The sequence below is a fragment of the Symphalangus syndactylus genome, chromosome 13 (genome assembly GCF_028878055.3).
Source record: "Symphalangus syndactylus isolate Jambi chromosome 13, NHGRI_mSymSyn1-v2.1_pri, whole genome shotgun sequence".
Taxonomy (NCBI): Eukaryota; Metazoa; Chordata; class Mammalia; order Primates; family Hylobatidae; genus Symphalangus; species Symphalangus syndactylus.
Window position 1 is genome coordinate 80214531 of NC_072435.2, and position 27987 is coordinate 80242517.

At 34.8% G+C, this 27987-nt stretch overlaps 1 protein-coding gene across 2 annotated transcripts in view; it reads right to left on the reverse strand.

Moving 5' to 3' along the window:
• Positions 1-1813: 1813 nt before the first annotated feature.
• Positions 1814-27987, reverse strand: part of SLC6A15 (solute carrier family 6 member 15) — a 74097-nt gene continuing 47923 nt past the window's right edge. The window contains exons 11-13 of one of the 2 annotated variants that reach the window (XM_055236921.2): positions 24555-24717; positions 22806-23119; positions 1814-2043 (exon numbers count right to left, since the gene is read on the reverse strand). In XM_055236921.2, the coding sequence (XP_055092896.1) occupies positions 2037-2043; positions 22806-23119; positions 24555-24717 (484 nt within the window). In that variant the 3' untranslated portion in view covers positions 1814-2036. Of the gene's footprint in view, positions 2044-20597; positions 23120-24554; positions 24718-27987 lie in introns of those variants that run through there. The other variant, XM_055236920.2, reaches the window with a different exon arrangement.

Consider the following 27987-nt stretch of genomic DNA (forward strand, 5'->3'; position numbering starts at 1 on the left):
CCCTTCTGTATCAACCTTCCTCCTTTGCATTAGCATCTTGGCATTTTCAATTCTCTCCCTGGTAAAATCACTGGTGTTTCTTTTGCTTTGTTTTGTTTTGTTTTGTTTTTTGAGCCAGAGTTTCGCTCTTGTTGCCCAGGCTGGAGTGCAATGGTACAATCTCGGCTCACTGCAACCTCTGCCTCCAGGGTTCAAGCAATTCCCCTGCCTCAGCCTCCCGATTAGCTGGGACTACAGGTGCCTGCCACCACACCAGTTGTGGGGTGGGGGCAGGGGGAGGGATAGCATTAGGAGAAATATCTAATGTAAATTATGGCATGGCACATGTATACATATGTAACAAACCTGCACATGTATACATATGTAACAACATGGCACATGTATACATATGTAACAAAACTGCACGTTGTGCACATGTACCATAGAACTTAAGGTATAATAAAATAAATAAATAAATAAAAATAATGTTCATATTTTTAGTAGAGACGGGGTTTCACCATGTTGGCCAGGCTGGTCTTGAACTCCTGACCTCAGGTGATCCACCCACCTCGGCCTCCCAAAGTGTTGGGATTACAGGCGTGAGCCACCACACCTGGCCCACTGGTGTTTTTTTTTTTTAATAAAAAAAATTTATTTTGAAATAATTTTTGAATTTACATAAATGTTGTCAGCTAGTATTAAGAACTCCTGGAAACATTTTTTCTAGATTAGGACACTTGCATCGGTAACCACAGCAAAATAATCACAATCACGAAATTATCATTGATCAAAAGTTGATTAAATATCATTATCTAATCCACAAACGTATTCAAATCTCCTTGATTGTCCTTGTAATATGCTTCTAAGGACAAGAATCCAAACCAATATTGTATAATACATTTAATTATCATGTTTCATTAGCCTTTTAAGACTGGAACAGTTGCTCAGGCTCTCCTTGTATTTCATGGTTTTGAGAGACATGAAGAATGCAGGCTAGTTGCTTTGCATAGTGTTTTATATTGATTTGTATTCTCATTACATTGTACCAGAAAGTACACAATGGCTAACTGTCATTTTACTGATGATGTTAACTTTTATCATTTTGTTAAGATAGTGCCAGGTTTCTCCACTGTAGAATTAACTAATACATGCATTAATTAATACATAAGTTGAAGCATTTTGTAGAAATATAATCTGACACTTTGTAACTGTCCTGTTCCTCATCAAAATTTCACCCACCAATTTGCATCCATTTATGATTCATGCATGAATTAGTTCTATGATGATTGCCAAATGCTGATTATCCAATTCCAGCATTTCTTTTGCACTTATTAGTCAGTAATCTACTTAAGTAGAACTTACCCTCTCTTCCATTTAATAATTATTCAGTTATCATTTATTTATTTATGGATTTTGGATTTCTGTCCTACTCAAAATGTTGACATTGTTACTACAGTTATTTTGACATTCAAATTATATTTGTTCAGTAGAAGCCTGTTCAGTGTTGTTGCTGTATCTTTTTGACACACCTACATTATTCTTTGAGCACATTCTTACTCCAAGCCCAAGTGGTTCCCAGCTCATCCTGTATTTCCTTGCCCAAGCCTTGCAGTGAGCCACTTCTTCAAAGAATCTTGGTTCATTTTAGTGAATAATTATATTTACGAACCAAGACCAATGTGCTAATGTGCTCATTTCAAATGAAGCATCACTATATATTGGCTGGTCGGTGGAGAGATTTAGGAAATATATATATATACACACACACCCACACATACACATATGTGTGTGTATATATATACATACACATATGTGTGTGTATATATATACACACACATACAAACTCACATATTTTTTAATATCAACTTATATATAATTTATTCTTGAAAATCATGATTTCACACTGCTACTTCAAATTCTAGCCATTCCATTTCCATGTCTGTAACTCCATTTTTTAACAGTGTGAAACTTAGCTTCTTTCTTCCTCAATTTGTTTGCTTATTTTCTTCATCTTCTTATATCGTATGTAGCAATCTTACAGCAGTCTTGGTAATAGGTCAACACCTATGGAGGGGAAAAAAAGAAAAGAAAAGAAAAGAAAGAGATAATCTCACCGTGTCTTTCAACTAGTTCAATTTCACCCTTGAGGTCTTAGCTCAAATGCAACTACCCTTTAAAACTGCCCTTTTCACACAGGGCCACACAGGTCCCACTTAAAAATATAAGAAAATTGACTACCTAGTTTTTATAATGTTTTATTTTTCCAATGTGTCAAATTTTTGATGCTTTATTCCAGTAAACTGTTTAAGACCTTAGACTCTCTGAGATTTGATTCTGCCATTTATTAGCATTGTGAACTTGGGTGATGAATTTTAATTCTCAAATATAAAATGGAGCTCATATTACAAAGACAGCTAACTCATCCAGATGTTGTAAAGAACAAATGAGACCAGAACTTAAAGTTCTTGGCATGAGCTTTATCTGAAATGTAGTAATCACTTAACCAAGAAACGGTAGTTGTTGCTGAAATATATTTGGGGTAGTATTGTTGTTGCTATCAGATTCAATTGATGTTAATATTAGCATTAGCACTCTTAAGATTTTTTTCCTACAATAATTTATGTATCTTCCAAATCATAAACATATGCTATACAGTTACCATTAAACTATCTGAAGATATTTAAGAAACATATAAATTTACAACAATAAAAATCTTGCATAATTTTAGCATAGTATTCATAATGATGTGAATATATTGACTATGTTAGCCTACCTTTTACAAAGAGATTCTATTATTTTCAAAGTTGATTCATGGCATTTTACACACACTAACACACACACACATAAAGGCACATAATACATGCCTAAGCAATGATGAAAAAACTGGCAAATTCATCTTTTAGCTGTTTAAATTTTAATAAACTTGTTTTTAAAATATATTACTAATGTCCAGAATTGTTACTAGAAAATCAATACATTATATCAATTTTCTTGATGCCTGCTTTTATTTAGAAAAACAAATGTTTAATGATTGTCCGTATTTTGTTTTTAGGAATCAATAATGTTGGTCTTTCATGTTTTTTAAGTAAAGGTTTTACTTCTAAATAGAAATAAAATACATTTTATTTTTAAATTGCATGATAATAGAGTATACAAAATAAAACTAAAACAACAATAATAACCAAAAACAAGAGGATTTTACATAAACATACACCTTCCAAGCAACCAATTATTAGCATCAATTTACTTGGACATAACATAAATGAAACTAGTTGAAAACCTATTGGTATGGAAATGTGCCACTGCCCTCTTATGGAAGATACTTGAATGACACTCAGTGGTTTCACACATCACTTTTGGAGTGGAGATATAAGCAAGATTATAGTGCACAATATGGTTCAATTCATTATACTTTATTCTGTTCACCTATTGTTTAGATTTTTGTAAGTTAATTTCCTAACTACAAAATATTTTAAAATTATATTTGTATAATATTAAAATTCCCCTTAAACTAATCAGTATAGAATTTTGACAAATTTCCTTTTTACATAGCATCCTTCAAACTTGTATCAGAATTATAATAGTATGTTTAGTGAAAACTTAAAATACAGTAGTTGAGCATTTATGTTTGAAGGTGGGTGACAATACTCATTTTAATGTTTAAATCATGGCTGGTTAACACAAATGGAAAAGCTGGATAGATGTCGAAAATAATAGTTCACATTACAGAACATGTATTAGTTAACATGCATTGTTCTAGGTCTAAAGCATTCCACATTATTAATCCACTATATTCTTACATCAACCTTATGAATTAAGTACTGTTATCATTTCTAATTCACATGGAGGCATAGAAAAGTTATATTAATTATTCAAAGTCATTTGGATTCAAAGTAGCAGAGCTGGTATTTGAGCCAAGGCTGCCTGGTTTCAAATAATTTATATGAAGATCTTGCACAGGCCTACCTTGTTTTATTACACTTTGCTTTACTGAGCTTTGCACATACTGTGATTTTTCTTTTACAAATTGATGGTTTCTTTCCTTAATCCAGCTAGTCTATCAGAACCATTTTTCCAACACCATGCTCACTTCATGTCTCTATGTCACATTTAGGTAATTATTGAAATATGTTAAGCTTTTATATTATTATTACAACTTCTGTGGTGATCTTTTATGTTAGATTATTGTGGTTTGGGGATACCATTAACCTCCCCCTTATAAGACAGCAAAGTTAATAAATGTTGCTGGTGTTCTGACTGTTTCACCAATTGGCTTTTCCCCAGTCTCTCTTACTCCTAGGGCCTCCCTATTCTCTGAGACTCAATAATATAAAAACTAGGCCAATTAATAGCATTATGATTCTAAGTGTTCAAGTGAAAGGAAGTGTTGCTCATCTCTCACTTTAAATCAAAAGCTAGAAATGATTAAGCTTATTGAGGAAGGATGTCAAAAGCTGATATAGGCCGAAAGCTGATGTAGGCTGAAAGCTAGGCCTGTTGCACCAAACAGCCACGTTGAGGATGCAAAAGAAAAGTTTCTGAAGGAAATTAAAAGTGCTAATTCAGTTATCACACCAATGATAAGAAAGCAAAACAGCTTTATTACTGATATACAGAACGTTTTAGTGATTTGGACAGAAGATCAAACCAGCCACAACATTCTCTTTAAGCTAAGCCTAATCCAGAGCAAAGCACTAACTCTCTTCAATTCTGTGAAATCTGAAAGTAGTGAGAAAAAAAGAAAAAATTGAAGCTAAAGAACTTGACTCATGAGTTTAAGGAAATAAGCCATCTCCATAACATCAAAGTGCAACGTGTAGCAGAAAATGCTGATGGAGAAGATGCAGGAAGTTATCTAGAAGATCCAGGAAAGATAATTAATGGGATGGCTACACTAATCAATAGATTTTCAGTGTAGATGAAACAGCCCTGTATTTTAAGGAGATGCAACCTAGAAGTTTCATCGCTAGGGAAAAGTCAATGTCTAGCTTTAAATCTTCAAAAGACAGGCTGACTCTCTTGTCAGAGGCTAATGCAGCTAATGACTTTAAGTTGAAGCCATTGCTCATTTACCATTCCACCAATCCTAGGACCCTTTAGAATTACACTAAATCTACTTTGCCTGTGCTCTGTAAATGTAACAACATAGCCTGGATGACAGCATATGTGTTAATAGCATGGCTTACTGAGTATTTTAAGTGCACCATTGAGAACTACTCCTCAGGGAAAAAAAATCCTTTTAAAATCTTATTGCCCATTGCCAATGCACCTGTTTATCCAAGAGCTCTGATGGAGATGTACAAGATTGATGTTGTTTTCATGTCTGCTAATACATTCTTCAGCCCAAAGAACAAGGAGTAACTTTGGCTTTCAAGTCTTATTATTTAATAAATACATTTGTAAAGCTGTAGCTGCCAAAGATAATTATTCTTTTGATGGATCCAGGCCAAATATATTGAAAACATCTGGAAAAGTATCACCATCTGGATGCCATTAAGAACATTAGTGGTTGATGGGAGGAGGTCAAAGTATCAACATTAACAGCAGTTTGGAAGAAGGTGATTCCAGCCCTCATGGATGACTTTGAGGAGTTCAGAGACTTAAATGGAGAAAGGAAGTATAGATGCGAAGGAAATTGTAAATGAACTGGAATCAGTAAGTGGAGCCTGAAGTTGTGACTGAATTGCTGCAATCTCGTGATTCAAATTCAATAGATAACAAGTTGCTTCTAGTGGATAGCAAAAAAAAGTGGTTTCTTGAGATGAAATATACTCCTAGTGAAAATGCTATGGACATTGTGGAAATGACAAGAAAGGATTTAGAATACTGCACAAACTAACTTGATAAAGCGGCAACAGGGTTTGAGAGGATTGAATCCAATTCTGAAAGAAGTTCTGTGGGTAAAATGCTATCAAACAACATCACATCCTACACAGAAATCTTTCATGAAAGGAAGTCAACCTGTGGGACAAGCTTTATTGTCTTCTTACTTTTAGAAATTGCCACAGCCACCCTAACCTTCAGCAACCACCACCCTGATCAGTCAACAGCCCAACCATCAACGTCAAGGTAAGATCCTCCACTAGCAAAAAGATTAAGACTCACTGAAGACTCAAATGAATATTCGCATTTTCTAGCAACAAAGTATTTTTTTTTTTTTTTTTTTTTGTGACAGAGTCTCGCTCTGTCACCCAGGCTGGAGTGCAGTGGCGCAATCTTGGCTCACTGCAAGTTCCGCCTCCCGGGTTCACGCCATTCTCCTGCCTTAGCCTTTCCGAGTAGCTGGGACTACAGGCGTCCGCCACCACGCACGGCTAATTTTTTTGTATTTTTAGTAGAGACGGGGTTTCACCGTGGTCTCGATCTCCTGACCTCGTGATTCGCCCGCCTCGGCCTCCCAAAGTGCTGGGATTACAAGCGTGAGCCACCGTGCCCGGCCGCAACAAAGTATTTTTAATTAAAATATGTACCCTATTTTTTTATGCATAATACTATTGCACAGATAGTAGACTACACTACTGTGTAAACATAACTTTCTATGCGCTGGGAAATGTAAAAATCCATGTGACTTGCTTATTGTGCTATTTGCTTGATTCAGGTGGTCTGGAACTGAACTTGCAAAATCTCTAAGGTAGGCTGTGTATTTATCCATGATCCCTGAAGAGACCTTAGCAATGGTCAGCTCATCTCTATTTATATCATTATGATGAGTTTCCACAATTTAAGTGGGAAAACTAATTTGATCCTATAATAAGAGTGGGATTGTTCATACGGGGCTCTGTTTATTCTCCTCTAATGTTTCTTCCTCCTTCAATACTTGCTCCTTTTCTACCGCACCTACTTTAAAAAAAAATAAAAATAAAAAGCCTGTGTCTTCCATGTCAGGTGCTGTGTAAGTTCTGGGAACACGATTCTGAACAAAACAAAACACCTCACTTTTGGGAGTTTATAGACTAATGTAAGAAACAGATAATTTCAATATAGTGTGATGAATGCTGTGCTAAGGGTGAGCAGAGCACATAATTAGGGCAAACAGCCCCACAAAAGAAAATACCATCTAAACTAAGAACTGAAAGATGTGTTGATTCTAGTCAAAGATTAAGGGAAGAATGGAGAGGGATGTGAATATAGGTAATAGCATGTACAAGGAAATGCAGTAGAAGAAATTTAGAATATAATAGGTAAAGAACTATGAATATAGCAATTGTTAGGGGACAGAGGCAGAAACTTATTGCAAAGAAGGAGGGTTACCATCTTAAACACTTTGTACTGAAGGAAATAAAAAGACTTAAAATGATTTTTGTACTTTAGAAGGTGTATGTTCATGTAAAATCTTGTTTCTTTGCGTTTTCTTTGCTTAATGCTTTATTTTATACACCTCTACTAATGTGTAATTTTAAAAGAAAATGTATTTTTATTTCTCTGTAGAAATAAAACTTAGTAAAATAATATTAAAAGGTCAACATTATTGATTCCTAAAAACAAAATACAATCATTAAATGTGTTTTCCTGAATGGAAGCAAGCATCAAGAAAACTGATATAATATATTGATATTCCAATAGCAATTCTGGACATTAGTAAAATATTTTGAAAACACTTTCATTAAAATATAAATAGTGAAAAGATTAATTAGCTAGGTTTTTTCATCATCACTTTGGCATTATTGTGTGTGTGTGTGTGTGCGTGTGTGTATGTATTACTGTGTGCTAAATGCCATAAATCATCTTTGATAATAATAAAGCCTCTTTGTGTTAAGTAAGCTAGCACAATAAATTTATTTACATCATTTTGAATAATATGCAATATAAATCTAATACTGCTAAGAGTAATAATAAAGTATAGATTTCACTATTTTCCTTCATATTTCTAGAGAAAAATACAAATAACTGAAATATTTTAAAGTATAATTCTAGTCTGATCATTCTCTTAAAAATCTAAGTCAGCCTTGATAGTTATTCAATGAGCCAGCCAAGGTTGCCATGCCTGGCTGATCAGTGAAGGACATCAAAGAATGGAAAACAAAAGTAGGAGCTCACAGTCCATTACTCTGTCTAGTGCACACTTTCCTTTAATGATATTACACAGATAATACTATTTTATATTAAAAGAGAAAATCTCATTCACATATAATTAGTCCTTCCTCTCTGATAATCAAAACCATAATGTGAAGACAGAAATTTACAATTCTATTCAGTCTATTATCAAGTAATTATAATTTTTATTAAGACAAAGCATAATTTAATGCCAAAAATATTTTTCCCTATTCCAAAAACTTTTTTATGACCTTAACATTACCTGAAATTGTATGACTATAATTTTTTAAAGTTATTATTTGTTAATAATATACAACTATTGAATTTTCTGAAACAAACTACTTGCGAAATTTCAGATATTTTCATGTAGTAATCAAAAATTGATGAAATAGAAAATCAGCTGGCAGAATCAAGGCAAAATCTCAGAATTAATGTTTATCAACATTATGTGCATCATGAAATGCATGCTGATGATTAGAATATAAAAAAAGTGAATGTTTCTACTCATCGTCCCCATCATAGAGGTATTTGCTGACTCTGCCTAAGTGAATCAGTTCTAACAGCTTAATTTAAATAAATTGGAAATTTGAAAATTTGGAATCCCTGGAAAATTGAAATTTAGGATTGAACTATTGTATTTTCTAAAATCACGCAGGTAAATATACAACAAAGTCATGACAAAAATAAGTGTTGCTTTTGTTATTGAAATGAGTGAATAGCAAAAACAGAAGATAGCTTTATTTACTTATTTTGGTTGAAATTTGTTTGAATATAAATATTTTATTAACAGTTGAGAAAAAATAAAAATGAAACATTCTTGGATAAGAAAATGCTCCCTCTGCTTTATGGATAAGTTATTATTAAACGAGTTATAAAGTAAAAACACAATAGAAAATAAGTTCCATATCATGATATTAAAGTGTATATGATGTAAATAGTCAGATTTATTTTACTGAAACTAATTACTAGAACCAGTTTGACAGTGGTTTCCTTTGGCAAAAGAAATGGAGAGTAGGGCTGGGCATGGTGGCAAGTGCCTATATAGTCCCAACTACTCAAGAGGCGAGGGAGGAAGATGGCTTGAGCCTAGGAGTGTGAAGCTGTAGTGCACAATGATCACATTTGTGAATAGCTACTGCACTGTAGCCTGGGCACCATAGGGAGACCTTGTCTCTAAAAAGAGAAAAAAAAGAAAGAAGAAAATAAAGGGAAGGAAGAGGAGGAGAAGAAGGGGGAAAGAATGAAGAAAGGAGGGAGAGAAGGAAAGAAGGAGGGATGAAGAAAGAAAAGAAAGAAAGAAAGAAAGAAAGAAAGAAAGAAAGAAAGAAAGAAAGAAAGGAAGGAGGGAGGGAAAGAAAGGAAGGAGGGAAGAAGGAAGGAGGGAAGGAGGGGAAGAGAGGGAGAAACAGAGGAAGGGAGGAAGAAAAGAAAGTGAAAGAAGAAAGTGAAAGAAGAAAAAGAAGGAAGGAAAGAAAAAAGAGAGAAAGAAAACAAAGAAAGAAAGAGATAAAGAGAGAAGGAAAGAAAGAAAGAAAGAAAGAAAGAAAGAAAGAAAGAAAGAAAGAAAGAAAGAAAGAAAAAAGATGAAAGAAAGAAAGAAAGAAAGAAAGAAAGAAAGAAAGAAAGAAAGAAAAGAGGGAGGGAAGGAAGGAAGGAAAGAAAGAGAGAGAAAGAAGAAAGAAAGAAGAAAGAAAGAAAGAAGAAAGAAAGAAGAAAGAAAGAAAGAAAGAAAGAAAGAAAGAAAGAAAGAAAGAAAGGAAGGAAGGAAGGAAAATAGAGAAAGAGAAAGAAATAGGGTAGATACTAATATTTAGAATAGCTGGTTGGTTGGTTGGTTGTCTATTTCAACATTGCATTATTTGATACAGGAACTCAGAAAAAAGAAATTTGAAAAGATTAAATCTCTTGTAGGAATGCTTACAGAAAGAAAGAATTCAAATTATTATTTCCAAAAGTGGATTTAGAAAGTATAGAGTGAATAGTTAAACTTTGGATTGATTTGTTTAGCAGAGATTTAGACCTCCAGGTCCCTTCTGCTCAGACAGGCAATCTTCATTATTCAGTTCTATAAGACATTAATTTCATTATTGCAATGCTTATATGTCCCAATATTAATCCTTTTAATATTTGCTCAAATTAAGATCTTTAAAATGGAAGTTTAAAAAGGCATATCCCTGATGAGACAGAGAGTGCTCTGGAGGGAATAAATATAAGCCAGGTGTCTGCATTACAAATTCTATTGACCTTATACTAATGTGTGTAAATGCTAGTGAAGAGCAGATAGAATGGATGCCACATTGTTATTGTGCTTGAAATTTTTAAAATTTATATTATCAGGTCAAGGTGTGCTGGGGTTTCATATTCTACTTTTTTTTGCTTTTTATAATGAAAGATTCCTTAAAAACCACTGAAGCAACCAATTGTTGGAACTAATATATTAGACTGTTCCTGAAAAAATTCTATCCTCAGAAAAATAAATGTCAATCTCTACAATTAGTTTTTTTAATCTTCTTTACTATGCAACTGAATATACCCTGAAAAGGCAATTGATGAAAAATAATAGCAGCTGGGATATCACCACTCATCTACAGGGGATGGTTTCTTTTATTTACACAGCACCGCAGATAGTATTGCACAGGCACCACATGGCACGTCTTTTCTGTTCAAACAAATCAGGTGTTTTTGGTTTTGGTGGTGACGGTGTGTGTACATATGTTTTGATGGTGGTGCTAAAAATGTTCTTGGTGTGTTAAAGCAATAACCAAATCCAAAGGGCATTTAATTTAGGACAAAATAATGTTTAGTCCCTCTTTTCTTTTCACCTCCACATGGGAGGCATTTTTAAGACAAACTTTTAGGTAGAATTTCATGTCATAATAGCTAGAAGATGAGTCAAGTTTGGAGTTAAGCATTTGAGGCAAAATAACATATGAAGCATTTTATTTCAGTTCCAAATTTTGAAGGTGAAAATAAGCTATACTCAGTAATAGATAGCTTATGGAATGTTTTGTTTTAATATTTCCAATAGTTTTCTAGAGTTTTATGATTTTCTCTTTTTGTCAAAACTTTATGGCTCAAAAATTTACAACTAAGCACTTTCTTTTCATTCTGTTTGAGAGAAGGCAATAATAATTTGTCTTATTTCATTTTGTGTTGCTATAGCAGAATACCAAAGTCCGGGTAATTTATGAAGAAAATAGTTTAATTAGCTCATGGTTCTGCAGGCTGGGAAGTTCAAGAAGCATGGTGCCAGCATCTGCTTGGCTTCTGGTGAGGGCTTTTGTGCTGGTCACAACATGGTAGAAGGTCAAAAGGGAAGAAGACATGTGAAAAGGGACCAACCAGGAGGAACTTCCCTTTATAACAACCCGATCTCAGGGACACTATTCCATTCTTATAAGAACTAATCCAGTCTCATGAAAGTGAGAACTCACTTCTGCAAGAAAGCCACCAAGCAATCCATGAGGGGTCCACTCCCATGACCCAAACATCTCCCATCAGGCCCCATATTCCAATACTGCCACATTGCGGATAAAATTTCTACACACATTTTAGTCAGGGAGAAACCATATACAAAGGATATCAAAATCAATATTTTACTTGTCATTTTTAAATTTTCTTTGCACCCATAATTCCTAACCAAGAATATATATTAGAATAACTGTGAAGTTTTAAAAATATACTCTTGTCCTGCTTCCAATCCCAAAAGAATTTTTATTTAGTAGGTTGGAAATTGATATGATTTGGCTCTGTGTCTCCATCCAAATCTTATCTTGAATTCTAATATTGTATTCCACATGTGTTGGGGGAAGGACCTCATGAGAGATGATTAGATCATGGGGGTGGTTCCCTCATGCTGTTCTTGTGACAGTGAGTGAGTTTTCATGAGATATGATGGTTTTATAAGGGATTTTCCCCCTTTACTCAGCACTTCTCTTTCCTGCCGCCATGTGAAGAAGGACGTGTTTGCTTCCCCTTCTGCTGTGATTGTAAGTTTCCTGAGGCTTTCCCAGCCCTGTGGAACTATGAGGTAATTATACCTCTTTCCTTTATAAATTATCCAGCCTCAGGTATTTCTACATAGCAGTGTAAGAATAGACTAACACAGAAATATAGCTTTAACAAGGGTACAGGTGATTGAAAACATAATTATAGTTAAGGAGCACTATGTATTGATCTTGAATTTACTGGAACCACATACTCATTTGATGATTTATTAAAAAGAAGTAACTTCTGCATAAAAATACACATAAACACAAACACATGAAAATGCAAATATATTTTCATGAAATTATGTCCTAAGATCTCACTGTATCAATATGCTAGACTATCTCATTATGACTTTAATACCTTACTAAGTATATTTTCTCCCTCATTCTTTCATGTTTTAATTTTTTATTTTTAATTACTGTGGGCACATTGTAGGTGTACATATTTGTGGCTGATATGGTTTGTCTGTGTCGCTACCCAAATCTCATCTTGAGTTGTAACTCCAACAATTCCCACATGTCATGGGAGGAACCTAGTGAGAGGTGATTGAATTATGGGGGCAGGTCTTTCCTGCATTATTCTTGCAGTAGTGAATGAGTCTCACAAGATCTGATGCTTTTAAAAATGGGAGTGTCCCTGTACGAGTTCTCTTTTTGCCTGCCACCATCCACATAACATGTGATTTTCTCTTCCTTTCCTTCTGCCATGATTGTGAGGCTTCTCCAGCCACGTGAAACTGTAAGTCTGTTAAAACTCTTTCTTTTGTAAATTGCCCAGTCTTGGTTATGTCTTTATCAGCAGCATGAAAATGGATTAATACAGTGACATACATGAGACATTTTTATACAAGCCTGCAATGCATTATAATAAAATCATGGAAATGAGGTATCCACCCCCTCAAGCATTTATCCTTGTGTTACAAACAATCCAATTATATTCTTTTAGTTATTTTAAAATGTATAATTAAATTATTATTGACTATAGTTACCCTGCTGTGCTATCAATAGTAGGTCTTAACTCATTCTTTGTAACAATTTCTTTTGACTCATCAAGCATCCCCACCTCCCCCACACTCCCCAACTCTCCTTCTACCCTGCCTAACCTATGGTAACCATCCTTCTACTCTCTATCTTAATGAGTTCCATTACTTTGATTTTTAGATCTCACAAATAAGTGAAAACATTCAATGTTTGTCTTTCTGTGTCTGGTTTATTTCACTTAACAAGATGACCTCCAGTTCCATCCATGTTGTTGCAAATGACAGGATCTCTCATGCATTTTTATGACAGGATATACTCAATTGTGTATAAGTATCACATTTTCTTTAACCATTTATCTGTTAATGAGGACTTAGGTTGCTTCCAAATCTTGGCCGTTGCTGTGACGAACATTGGCGTCTAGATATATCTTTGATATACTGGTTTCCTTTCTTTTAGGCATATACTCAGCAGTAGGATTGCTGGATCATATGGTAGCTCTATTTTTAGGTTTTCAAGAAAACTACTAAAGGTTCTCCATAGTCGTACTATTTTACACCCCCCCACCAAGAGTGTACAAGAGTTCCCTTTTCACCACATCCTTGCTAACACTTGCTGTTGACTGTCTTTTGTTTCTGCATTCTCTGTTCTGTTCCACTGGTCTATGTCTCTATTTTTATGACAGTATGATGGAGTTTTGGCTATCATAGCTTTGAACTATAACTCAAAGTTTGGTAATATCATTCCTCTGATTGTATTCTTTTTGTTCAGGATAGCGTTGGCTACTCTGGGTCTTTTGTGGAACTGATTTTATATGTTGATTTTGTATCTTGCAACTTTACTGAATTTGTTTATCAGTCATAATAGTTTTTCTGGTGCAGTCTTTAGGTTATTCTAAATATAAGATCATATCATCTACAACAAGGATAACTTGACTTTTTTCTTTTCAGTTTGGATACCCTTTATTTTTTTTTCTTATGTCTGATTGCTCTAGCTAGGACTTCCAGTACAATTGAGATGCTGAATAATAGTGGTGACAGTGGTCATCCTTGTCGTGTTCCAGATCTTAGAGGAAATGCTTTTAGATTTTCCCCATGCAGTATGATACTAGCTGTGGAGCTGTCTTATATGGCTTTTATCATGTTGAGATATGTTCCTTCTATATCCAGTTTTTGAGGGTTTTTATCATGAAGCAACACTGAATTTTACCAAATGCTTTTTCAGCATCAATTGAAATGATCATATGGTTTTCATCCTTCATTCTGTTGATACAATATATCACATTGATTGACTTGCAAATGTTGAGCCACCCTTGCATCCCAGGAATAAATCCCACGTGGACATAATGAATGATCTTTTAAATGTAGTGTTGAGTGCTGTTTGCTAATATTTTGTTGGGGATTTTTGCGTGAGTATTAATCAGAGATATTGGTCTGGCATTTTATTTTTTTGATATGTCTTTGTCTGGTTTTGGTATCAGAGTAATACTGGCCTCATAGAATTAGTTTTTAAGTATCCCCTTTCCTATTCTTTGAAATAGTTTGAGTAGGATTGATATTATTTCTTTTTTAAATGTTTGGTAGAAGATAAGCCATTGGGGCCCGGGTTTCTCCTTGCTGGGTGAGTTTCACTGCAGCTTCAATCTCATTGTTATTTGTCTGTTTGGGTTATATATTTCCTCATGGTTCAATCTTAGTGGGTTGTATTGTCTGGGAATTTATGTGCTTCTTCTAGATTTTCAAATTTATTGACATATAATTACTCATAGTAGCCACTAACGATCCTTTCAATTTCTGTAGTATCAATTGTAATGGTCACGTTTTTCTTCTCTGATTTTATTTATTTGGGTCTTCTCCCCTTTTTCTTTGTTAGTCTGGCTAAAGGTTTGTCAATTTTGTTTATCTTTTCAAAAAGCCAACTTTTTATTTTGTTGATATTTTGTATTTTCTTCATTTCAAATGCATTTACTTCTGCTCTGATCTTTATTATTATGTTTTTCTACCACTAATTTTAGTTTTGGCTTGCTTTTCCTTTTCTAATTATTTAAGATGCATCATTAGGTTGTTTATTTGAAGTTATTCTCCTTTTTTGATGTAGGCACTTATAGCTATACATGTTCCTCTTAGTATTGTTTTCACTGTATCCCATGAGTTTTGGTGTGTTGTATTTCAATTATCATTTGTTTCCAGAAATCTTAAATTTCCTTCTGAATTTCTTCATCGACTCACTGATCATTCAGGACCATATAATTTACTTTCAATGTGTTTGCGTAGTTTCCAAAATTTCTTTTGTTATTGATCTCTAGTATTATTCCACTGTAGCCAGATGCAATGCTTGATATTATTTCATTTTCTTGAATGTCTTAAGACTTGTTTTGTGACCTCATGTATGATCTATCTTTTAGAATGATTCATGTGCTGAGGAGAAGAATGTGTATTCTGAAGCTGATGCATGAAATTTTCTGTATATATCTATAAGGTTCATATTTGGTCCATAGTGCAGATTAATTCTGATTTTTTTTGTTGACTTTCTGTCTGGGAGATCTGTTCAATGCTAAAAATGGGGTCTTGAAGTCTCTGGCTATTATTTTATGGGAGTTTCTATATCTCTTTAGATCCGATAATATTTGTTTTATATATCTGGGTTCTTCAATGTTGGTCGCATATATATTTATAATTGTTATATCTTCTGACTGAATTTACCCCTTTATCATTAAATAATGACCTTTGTATTTTCTTATAGTTTTTGTATTGAAATCTATTTTGTCTGACATAAGTATAGCTACTCTTCCTGTTTTTTTTTTGTTTGTTTGTTTCCAATGATTTGGAATATCTTTTTCCACCTTTTATTTTCAGTCTACATGTATTTTTATAAGTGAAGTGTGTTTCCTGTAGGTGACAGATTATTTGTTCTTGTTTTCTCATCCATTCAGCCACTCTATGCCTTTTGATTGGAGTATTTAGTTCATTTATAATCAATGTTATTATTGACAAGCAAGGACTTCCTCTTGCCATTTTGCTAAATTTTTTCCAGTTGTTTCATTGTCTTCTCTTTTTTCTTTTCTTCCTGTCTTCCTCTTAGTGAATGTTTTCTTTGGTAGTATGATTTAATTTTTTGCTTTTTGTATATCCATTGTATGTTTTTCAATTTGAGGTTAGCATGAAGCTTACAAATATTATCTTATAATACATTATTTATAATGATGACAATTTAACACTAATTGTATAAATGAACAAATATGCCAGAAGAAACCTTATAAAAACTCTACACTGTAACTTAATCCCCTACTTTAAAAATTGTTTTTATTTCTCTTCATATCTTATGGTGCTATGTCTGAAAAGTTGTTGTACTCATTTTTAATGTTTCATCATTTAGTCTTTCTACTTAAGATATGAGTATTTTACACACCCCAATTACAATGTTATAGTATTCTATGCTTTTCTATGAGCTTACTATTACCTGTGAGTTTTGTATCTTCTTGCTTATTAACATCATTTTCTTCCACATTGAAGAACTCCGTTTAGCATTTTTTGTAGAAGAGGTCTAGTATGAATGAAATCTCTTAGCTTTCGTTTGCTTGGGAAAGCCTTTATTTTTCCTTCAGGCTTGAAGAATATATTTGCCAGATATACCATACTAGGGTAAAGGTTTTTTTTTTAATTTTATTTTTGGCTTCAGCACTTTAAATATGGTATGCCACTCTCTTTTGGCCTGTAATCTTTCCACTGAAAAGCCTGCTGCCTGACATTCTGGCATTCCATTATATGTCATTTATTTCCTTTCTCCTGCTGCTTTTAGGAGGCTTTCTTTATCCTTGATCTTTGGGAGTTTGATTATTACATGCATCAAAATAGTTTTCTTTGGCTTAAATCTGCTTGGTGTCCTATAACCTTGTTGCATGTTAAAACTGGTATTTTCTAGGTTTAAGAAGTTCTCTATTATTATCCCTTTGAATGAACTTTCTACCCCTGTCTCTTTCTCTATCTCCTGTTTAAGGGCAATAACTCTTAGATTTGCCCTTTTAGGCTGTTTTCTATATCTTATTGACATGCTTGATTCTTTTTATTTTCTTATGTCTCCTCTGACTGTATATCAAATAGCCTGTCTTCAAGCTCACTAATTCTTTCTTCTGCTGGATCAGTTCTGCTATTAAGAGATCGATGCAGTTTCTGTATGTCAATTGCACTTTTCAACTCCAGAATTTCTGCTTCTTTTTAATTATTTCAATCTATTTGTTAAATTTATCTGATAGAATTAAGCATTTTTTCTTTGTGTTATCTTCAATTTCTTTGAGTTTCCTCAAAACAACAATTTAAAATTATCTGTACGAATAATAACATATCTCCTTTTCTCCAGGACTGATCCCTGGTGCCTTTTAGTTCGTTTAGAGAGCTCATATGTTTCCGAATCATCTTGATGCTTATGGATGGTCAATGCTTCTGGGCATTGATGAGTCAGGTATTTATTGTACTCTTTGCAATCTGGGCTTGTTTGTGCCTGTCCTTCTTGAGAAGACTTTCCAGATATTCAAAAGGACTTCTGCCTGAAGCCCAATAATGCTGTTTTTTTGTTTGTTTGTTTGTTTTTGCAGATTCATAGAGATCCTCTCTTGGTGACTTGAATAAGATCTGGGAGCATTTTTTGGATTACCAGGGAGAGACACTTGTTCTCTTCCCTAAATTTCTCTCAAATAAATGGAGTCTCTGTTTGTACTGAGCCACCTGGAACTGGGAGTGGCATTGCAAGTACCCCTGTGGTCACCACCACTGGAGCTATGCTGGGTTGGACCTGAAGCCAGCACAACACTATGTCTCACCCAATGCCCTCTGTAACCACCACCTGGGTACCGACTGTGTTCACTCAAGGCCCTACAGCTCCACAATAGGTAGGTAGCAAAGCCAACCAGGTTGGTGTCCTTCCTTTCAGGTGTTGGGTTCTCCCAGGTCCCAGACAGCTCCAGAGATGCTGTCTGGGAGGCAGGGATTGGAGTCAAAAATCTTAAAAATTTATCTGATGTTATACTCTTCTGCAGCTAAGCTGGCGCTGAAACCACAAGACAAAATTCTCTCCCCTCTTTCCTCCTCTTTTCTCAGTCAGAGGAGCCTCTCTCTGTGGCCACCATCACCATCAGCCCATGAGGTGCTCTGCCAGACCACCAGTGATGTTCACTTAAAGACCAGGGACTCTTCAGTCAGCTTGTGGTGGATGCTGCCAGGACTGAGACTCACCCTTCAGAAAAGTGGGCTCCCGTCTGGCCAAGAGCTGGTCCAGAAATGCTGTCCAAGAGCCCAGTCCTCGGCTCAGAGACCCCAAGACCCTGCTTGTTGCCCTAGCTCATTGTGGCCGAGCTGGTACCTAAGGTGCAAGACAAAGTCCACTTTATTTTCTTCCTGATTTCCTTAAACAGAAGGAGTGTTTTACCATTGTCACTAGAGCTGGGAGTGTGCTGGGTCACATATGAAGCCAGTATATCTCAGAGCCCAAGGCTCATGGCATACTACCTGGGTGTCACTACTGGTTATTCAAGGCACAAGGGCTCTTTAGTCAGCATGTGATGAGTCCTGTCAGGACTGGGTCTTTTCCTTCAGGGCAGAAGGCTCCCTTTTGGCCCAGGATGTGTCTAGAAATGTCACCCAGGAGCTAGGGTCTGAAATGGGGACCTCACAGCTCTACCCTGTGCCCCATCCTACTGTGGCTGAGCTGGTATCCAAGATGCAAGATACAGTCCTTCTTACTGTTTGATTTCTCCTCAAGTAAAATGAAGGAGTCATTTTTGTTGCTGCAAGTCACACTGCCTGGGGTTGGAGGAGTGGTGGCACAAGCACTACACCCTTAACCACCCAGGCTGGTGTTTCCCTAGGTCATGTGCCACCCTAGTCCACCCTAGTCCCAGCCCAGCAGTAGGAATTGCCTAGGAATTGCAGTCCTTGTGTCCTAGACTGCCTTTCAAGTTTACCTAGAACCCCAGAGCACTTTGGCCCATGTTGGTGAGGTTTGCTGGGACACCCAAGTTTTGACTGCTGGGATGGGCGATTCCCTTCTGGATATGTCTGATCCAAATGCTCTCTCTGTGCACAGGTGCTGACTCAGCCCAGCACAGCTTTCCTCTCCACTGTGGCAGGGCAGCACTGAGTTAAATGTAAAAGTCCCTTAGTCACTGTGCTTTCCCTTCCCCAAGTGCACAGACTGCACAGCAGGCCCTCTGTTAGGGAATGGAAAAGGGGTGGCTTCAGCAATTCAAGAATGTCCCCTACCCTCTTCAATGCCTCTTTCAGCAATACGAAGTTAAAACCAGTATTGTGAATGTTCACCTGATTTTTTTTGTTCTTGTGATCGTGCTTTTCTGTGTACATGCAGTTGTTAAAATTTGGTGTTCCTGCAATGAAGATAAAAGGTGTAGGTTTCTATTCCACCATCTTTCTCCACCCCCTCATCCTTTCATTCTACTCCAGAACATTTATTATCCCTCCCGTCGCAGTCCCTAGTCTCCTTTCTTTTTGAAGACAGGCAAATCTTGGCTACATCACATGGAGGTGCAACTTTAGGCCAGAGTTTATAGAAGTAGTGGAAAGTAATACAAATTTGAAAGCCTCAAATTTTACAGTATAGAAAAGGCTATTTCAAACTACCATTTGTTGATTAACTCTTACATTGCCTGGGAAAAGGCAGGTAGCTGGTCTCACTGGCAAAGAAGAGAAAGTGGAAAAAAAATGAATAGCATTTATACTCTACTTATAACGGTGTCTTGCATAAAGTACTTAGAATAAGTTAGAATTTTAGTTAATAGAACCTGAGTGAATAAATCAATAAATAAGTGTACAGCTGAAGAACTGACTACATGAAGGAAGCAAAAAGAAGAGAACTTGGTTCATTTTTCTTTAATTTCTTTGGCCAGATTTCCTTATCTGCCAAGTGAAACCATAATAAAGGTTTTAAATTCTATTTCAATTCAAAAATAAGATTCCTGCATTGTTCATATTACTCACTGAATAGAAGGATGGAGAAATAATTCCTAATGCAAGGCAAGTACCCAAACTGTAGATTATATCAAAAGGAAATGAAATCAGCACCTCATAGAAAGATCTGTGCTCCCACGTGCATTGCACCATTATTCATAATAGCCAAGATATGGAAACAATTTAAGTGTCGATCAATGCATGAATGAAGAAAGAAATTATGACATATATACACAATGGAATATTATACCATTTGAGAAAGCATGGATAAACTTGGAGGACATTATGCTAAGTGAAGTAAGCCAGACGCAGAAAGAAATATAGCATGACCTCACTTAAATGTAGAAACGCAAAAAAAAAAAAAAAAAAAAAAAAAAAAGTCAAGTATATGGAAACAGGGAGTAGAATAGTTGATTACCAGGAGCGGGAAGAAGGTGAAAATGGGGAGAAGTAGGTCAAAAGATTCAAAGTTATATAGGACAAATTACTCTAGAGGTCTCAGATAAAACATGAAAATAATAGTTAATAATATTGCATTGAATACTGAAAAAATTGCTAAAAGAATAGATTTTAGGTGCACTTGCCACCAGAAAAGGTAACTATGGGAGATGATGGACAAGTTAATCGCTACAACTACGTTTATGTATATCAAAACAGCATATTGTACACCTTAGATATATACTTTATTTGCTTTCACTATATTTATATACATCAAAAGAGCATGTTGTACGCCTTAGATATATACTTTTTTTTAAAAAGGCCCCATGGCAAGAGAGTGAGAGAAGAAGAATGGTGCTATTTGGCAATACATTATTGTGCTACGGTTAAAGTCTGGCAGGTTAAGTATTAAAGATTAGGGTACTGTATAAAAATATTGCCTTAACACAAAAATAAACAAAATTCTTATATTACTTCAGCCTCTGAAATAATGAAGCACATTTGTGAGTATTCATACATAAAATGCTGTCCAAAATAAATTATTCACAGAAATAAGTAAGATATTGAAGAGAGAACATAGAATGCTGTCATTTATGCAATATATTGTATTTCCAGAAGGATACAGAAGAAACTGGCAATGGTGATTGCCTTTAAAAATGGACAATGGATGGCCAGGAGAAATGTTGGATGAGAACTTACTTCACATTGAATTGTCATAATTTTTTAGTTTTGTATAATGTGTATATACTGCCTATTTATAAATATTAAACATTTTTAAAGGGATACAAAACATAGTATTCATGAATATATTTTAAAAGACTAAAAATTATACACCAGTGGAATTAATATTTTAAATGCTGTGATACTGTTTATTAACATCTATCTATAGCAGAGCAAGAATACTGGCTGAAATAAATCAATAGATACGGCATGTGTAATACCTCACCTATTTTGCTGCTATATCCATCATTGTTTTAAAAATGTAACTGATCTGGTGGTAGGATAAATGAAAAATTTTTAACTAGAGGGCACTCAGTGAGGTTCCTCTGCTCTATCCAATTTCATATATACAACAGTTTTGTTTAAAAATCATAGTCTTTTATGCTTTACAGACAATATTGACTCAGCAAGCAGTCAATTGTACACATGGTTTCTTGGGAGGCTATAAGTAATTTTTTAAGAATCATAAGACTACATAAGAACACCATTGAACCGTAATACTCTATTTTTCCTTTGTCTCTGAAGTGGTGGTAACTCTATTCAATTAATGTAATTAATCACACTTGGAATGTGATATTTAGTTATTATGAAATGCCTAAGTGCTGACTGAAATGAAAGACAATCCAGTTTAGGTGATACAAAGAAAATCAATGTGAAAAACAAACATCATTTTTAAACTTCGTTTATTTGTAGATTAAAATGTAATGCATTACAATTTTAACAATCACTTAAAAATGATTTATATTTGCATAAAACAGAAGCAAAACAGAAATATATTAATTAAAATGCCATCTTGCTTCAAGTTTTCAAATTAGTACTTTAAGTACTTAAATGCATTGCAAGTATATTGTATAAATATACTATGAATAATCTTGAAACCACAATAAATATCAAGTAGGTTTTTAGGCACAGGGCATAAGAAAAATGCAGAATCTGCATAATTCTTGAGAGTGCTGAGTAACTCACTCTTAGTTCATTTTCACACATATATTTTACACAAAATATACAGCCATCACTCACATGATTCTCAGTCACCTCTGAATCTCATCTTTCATCCCAGCATTAGTGCCTTCTTATGCTTTGATGCTATTGCTCTATACAGCTATTACATAAGAAAATATTTTGCAGTTTTCTTCAACTAATTGCCTAAGAAGGTATCAATGCTACCAAAATCAATACAGCCTATCTACATAATATATTCATGGAAATGTGCTGAGAGGCACCCACTTACAGAACTGCTCATTGTGATACTGGAAGTTACCCTGAAGGCAAACATAAATTTTAAGGTATACCATTTTTAATTGCCAACACTACTAAACCCAGAAATCATTAGAAGCTGAGGTAATACCATTTTTTTTTTAAGAGATAGAAATACTTGAAAATACACCAAAGGTACTTAAAAAAAAAAATCCTGGCAAACATGTACCTCAGCTCTCCTAAGATTTGTCTGCAATCCTTTCTGCATAAATGTAAACCAAAGAATCCAAAAGAATGCTCAAGTTGAACTGACATATACTGTTAGGATTAAAGATCACAGCCACGGAACACCTGAGATCGCCCTCTGATAAGTGAAGCCTAATGCTTCTCTTAGTAGGGCCAATGTTCATTGGTAAAAATGAACCAAATAAAACCCACTGACTTTTCCCCCAGCTACAAATCAGATTCTGGCATATCTGGCATAATATCTGCCATCAAGTACCCTATTCCGTACCGTCCATTGGGAGCAGTATCCAGAGTTGGGGATCCACTCTGTTTTCGATAAATATTTTTACCAAAATTTGGAGATGGCATCTCGCTTGATATTTTTCCGTGAATGAGGCTTGTATCATCTCCCTCCAAGTTCACAGGCTCTTTCAGGACCCTTCCTCTCTTATAGGTCACAGATGCTAAATTACCAGAACTATCATCTATAAGGTTGAAGCGACGAACAATGAAGACTACAGGGACCGGGAGTATTGCAAAGACAACCAGAGAGACACAAACAACCAGTCCCCATGTTGGATAGCTCAGAAATTCTTCAGATGCCTGTTAAAGAAGAAAATAATAATAATTATTAGTAATCTATCTTTCTTTGCACATACATAAAATAAAATATACTTGCTTCAGGTTTGTAAGCAAAGAATCTGGGCTGGCTTTGTGACTTGCTTTGACCAATAGAAGGCAGTGGAGGTGACACTCAGCAACTTCCAAGACTAGGCCTTAAAGGCCTTCCAATTTCTGCTTCTTTCTTAGAATGTTGCCCTGAATCCATGAGGCTTGGAAATGTTATAAGTGAAAGACCACCTAAAGAGAGAGCCCAGCTCTCCTCCAAGCTGAATGCAACTGCTTGAGTTAGCCCAGGCAAGAAAAGAAGAAGAACTGCTCAGCTCAGCCACAGAACTGTAACAAATAATAAATCAATGTTGCTTTTAGCTATTAAATTTCAGGGTAGTTTGTTACTAAGCAATAGATACCTCTTAAATGTGTCATATATCTTTCTAAAATCTGAAAACCAAACTTTTGAAGCACATCTGGCCCCAAGGGTTTTGGTGAGAGAACAGATTTGTTTATGCCTCAGTCTAGAATTATTAACCATATAATAGTTAAAGGTCAGAGGTATCTCTGAAAATAAGCACTTTGGTTTTATAACAGCTGACATACACCTAATGATTACATTATTATTAAGCTTGAGAATAGAAATGGAAAGTTATTGCTAATATAAAAATTATAACAGAAGTTTACTTCAAAATTTACTTATTTTAAATTGTATACTTTGCTAATATATATTTTTCATCATTATATGGAACCTGGGATACAATTTTTATTTATTTGTTTATTGATTGATTGATTAATTGGTAGTGCCTTGCTTTGTCACACATGCTGGAGTGCAGTGGTAATCATAGCTCACTTTAACCTTCAACTCCTAGGCTCAAGCTGTCCTTCAGCCTCAGCCTGCTGAGTAGCTAGGACTATAGGCGTGTGCTACCATGCCCAGCTAATTTGTTTCATCTTTTGTAGAGACAGGGATTCTCTATGTTGCACGGGCTGCTCTCAAGCTGCTGGCCTCAAGTGATGCTTTTGCCTTGGCCTCCCAAAGTGTTGGGATTATAGGTATGAGTCACTGCACCTGGCCTGGGATACAACTTAATAAATTCATATATTAAAATATTTCTGGAGTTTTGATTGATATGTTTTCTAGAGTCAAAGGCCTAACAATTATTGGTTCATCAGTGTTAAGATGGATATATGTGCTTTAATAAGGACAAAGTCAGTGTTTCACATGTGTTAAAAACACCCACAATGTATTTAAAAAATCATATATGCTCGGGGCAGGGCACAGACGTAAATCTCATATCTTTGCATAAAAGCTATGCCACTCATTAAACATCAAAAAATACTGTGACAGAATTAAAAGAAAAAGTCCTCTAAAAAAGCTTTTCGTGTATCTTTTAAAAATGTAATTCCCTTATTTTGTGTTTACCTTATCTTCAATCCATGCATTATAGCCAGGAGGACTTAATCCCATATTCACAACACTAGCTATTAGCAATGATAATAGCATTAGAGGAGAAATATATTTCCACATATAGTAGTAATATCTGCTGGGAGCAAAGCCCAGCATATCTTTTAGGTCTTCCATAAACCTGAATAAAAAGAAAGTATTTAATTATTCCTTAATTTAATATTGCTAAACCTTAAAAATGTGCATTTTATTAATGGTCTGACAAAGATTTACCATGGATACCCTATGACATTTTATACTGTATCAAAGTTCCTCTTGGAAGATGACTATAAAGTAAAATGAAGCCAGGTAGGTACTATAATTTTTATTTAGGGAAAACTCTCTTAAGCCAATTATCGATTTCTCCTTCTACTAATAACTTTCTATTCTATAAACAAAATATTTTCAGTACATTAAAAATTTCTTGTCTCTTTTTTAGTAATACAAGTAATAATTACAAAAAGGAATTATTTAGAAATTATTTATTTTAGTAATTATTGCTTATTATTAAGAAATATAAAGTAATTATATATTAAGGAATTATTACTATGCTATTAATTCTATGCTATCAAGGAATTATTACTTTTAGTAATAATTACTTATTAGTAAATAATTTTGCTAGTTACTACTTTTACTAATAATTTTACTATTAATTTAGTAATAATTAGTAAAAGTAATAATTCCTTAATATCACAGCATTAAAAGCATAATAATTCCTTAATATCATCAAATATACCTAATCAATGTTGTATTTTCTGAACTCTTCTTTTTACATTCTGAATTTTTAAAAAGGTCTACATATAATAACTAATTGTTATGAAATTGTTATGTCTCTTGAGTCCATTCTTTCTTTCTTTTTTTTTTTTTTTTTTTTTTGAGACAGAGTCTCACCTGTTGCCCAGGCTGGAGTACAGTGGCACAATCTCGATTCACTACAACCTCGTCTTCCCAGGTTCAAGCAATTCTCCTGCCTCAGCCTCCTGAGTAGCTGGGATTACAGGTGACCACCATCATGCCTGGCTAATTTTTGTATTTTTAGTAGAGATGGCGTTTCACCATGTTGGTCAGACTGGTCTCGATCTCCTGACCTCAAGTGATCTGCCCACCTTGGCCCCCCAAAGTGTTGGGATTACAGGCGTGAGCCACCACACCCGGCCCAGTCTTAATCTCTATGTTTCTCCTCCCTTTTTCATTTCTTCCAAGTTGCTCCAGAATCTTAAAGGACATCTTCAATGTAAGAATTCTATACCTGCCCTTTAGAAAAAATATGAACTTTGAAGACCAAGAGACCTCATTTCAGATCATAGTTCTGTGTTCTTTTGATGTATATCTTAATCTCTCTAAGCTTCATTTTTGGCGTTTTCCAAAAAGATAATATAATACCCACCTTCGAGGGTTATTACTAGAACCATAAACAATGGATGCTTAGCATACTACCTCACATATGGTACAAAATCGACAGATGCATCTATTAGTAGTAGTATTTTTTCTTCTGTTGTTATAAATAGTGTTATTCAGGAACACTAGCATTAAAAAAAAAGATTCTTTAGTAAGTCTATCATGAATAACGAACTGTCTAAATGGAAATCTAAATTACAAATGTATTTATTTACAGATCAGTCCAATAACAATATCAAATTCCATCATGGTACAGGTTATTAGTTTTGAGTAGCCTAGTAAAGCTTAGAGAAACCTGGCCTTGAAATGAAGGTCAAGGTTACAGTACTGGCTCTACAGCTAACATATTGTACCCTGCTGTAAAAGAAGGGGCAGTTTCCCATCTGTAAGATACGGATCATGTTAGTTAACAAGGAGTATTTTTTGATTACACACTTTATTTTTTAAGAACAATTTTAAGTTCACAGCAAAATTGAGCTGAAAGTAGAGAGATTTCCCATATAGCTCCTACCAATATACGTGCATAACCTCCTCCGTTATCAGCATCCCTCACAAGAGTGGAATATTGGTTACAATTGATGAACCTACATAAGTTAACACATCATTATTACCTAGAGCCCACAGTTTACACTAGAATTCACTGTTTGTGTAGTACATTCTCTGGGTTTGGACAAATGTATAATGATGTGTGTCCACCGTTACAGTGTCATACAGAGTAGTTTCACTGCCCTAAACATTCTGTGCTCAGCCTATACATCCCTGGATCTGGCCCAACCCCTGACAACTGCTGATGTTTTTACTATCTCCATCGTTTTACCTTTTCCATATTATAATACAGGGGAATCTTACAATATGTAACCTTTCATAAGTGACTTTTTTCACTAAGTAATATGCATTAAAATTTCCTCTGTGTCTTATCATGGATTGAATAATATTTCATTGTCTGGATGTATCACAGTTTATCCATTTACCTACTAAAGGATATCTTGGTTGCCTCCAAGTTTGGGCAATTATGAATATAGTTGCTATAAACACCCTCGTGCAGAATTTTAAGTGGGCATAAGTTTCCAACTCCTTTGGGTAAATACCAAGTAGCATGATTGCTGGATTATATGCTAAGAGCTATTGCTACTATTATTATACAGTAAATGATTATTGGATTATATGCTAAGAGCTATTACTACTATTATTATACAGTACATGATTATTAAATGTAAGTTCTCCTAAGCTTCCTGGCCTGGAGCTTTTGGCAACCACAAAAAAACATCCTCTAAGCTTCGTTACAATCTCATTCAACACCCACAATATTCGTTATGCTGCTTAAAAGGACTCTGGTCTTCACTTAAGGTGCATGCATTGCTACTTTACATAGGGCTGTAATGAGCTTGGTGATCTTACTACCTCTCAGTCCATATATGTGATTAGAGACAGTGACTATAAAAAGTATTGGACAAATCCTCCAAAGGTCTTTTTCCCTTGAGAGAACTCTGATGCTTCACGTCATTTCAAATACATATACTTTTCACATCAGTGTACCTGATTGGTGCGAAAAATATGTGTATTTGATATGAATTTATGAATAGTGAATTTATTCATTGTTTATGCATATAGTGAATTTAAGTAATGACTCCATATAAAAAAAAATGTTTCTGTGCAGCAAATGACATATACATCTCAGAGTTGGGAAAATATCATTTCCCAATATTGTCCTGCTATATAAGGCATTATGACACATGTACTCCTCTTATAAATCAATTTAGCAAAATAATTAGGAGATAAGCTTTAAACAGAAATGGACATGAGTCCCAGGTCTGCCGCCATCCAGGTAGGTGACAGGCAAGTCACAGGGTGTCTCTAAGCTTGATTTTCCTTATCTGTGAAATGTAGATAACAGTAAACAACTCAAAAGAATCTAAGGTTCTTGGAATACTGCCAATACTTACTAAATCCTGAAAGTTACTATTTGATAAACAGGACTAAATCAAAGCTCTAAAATTCTACACACTATTCCATC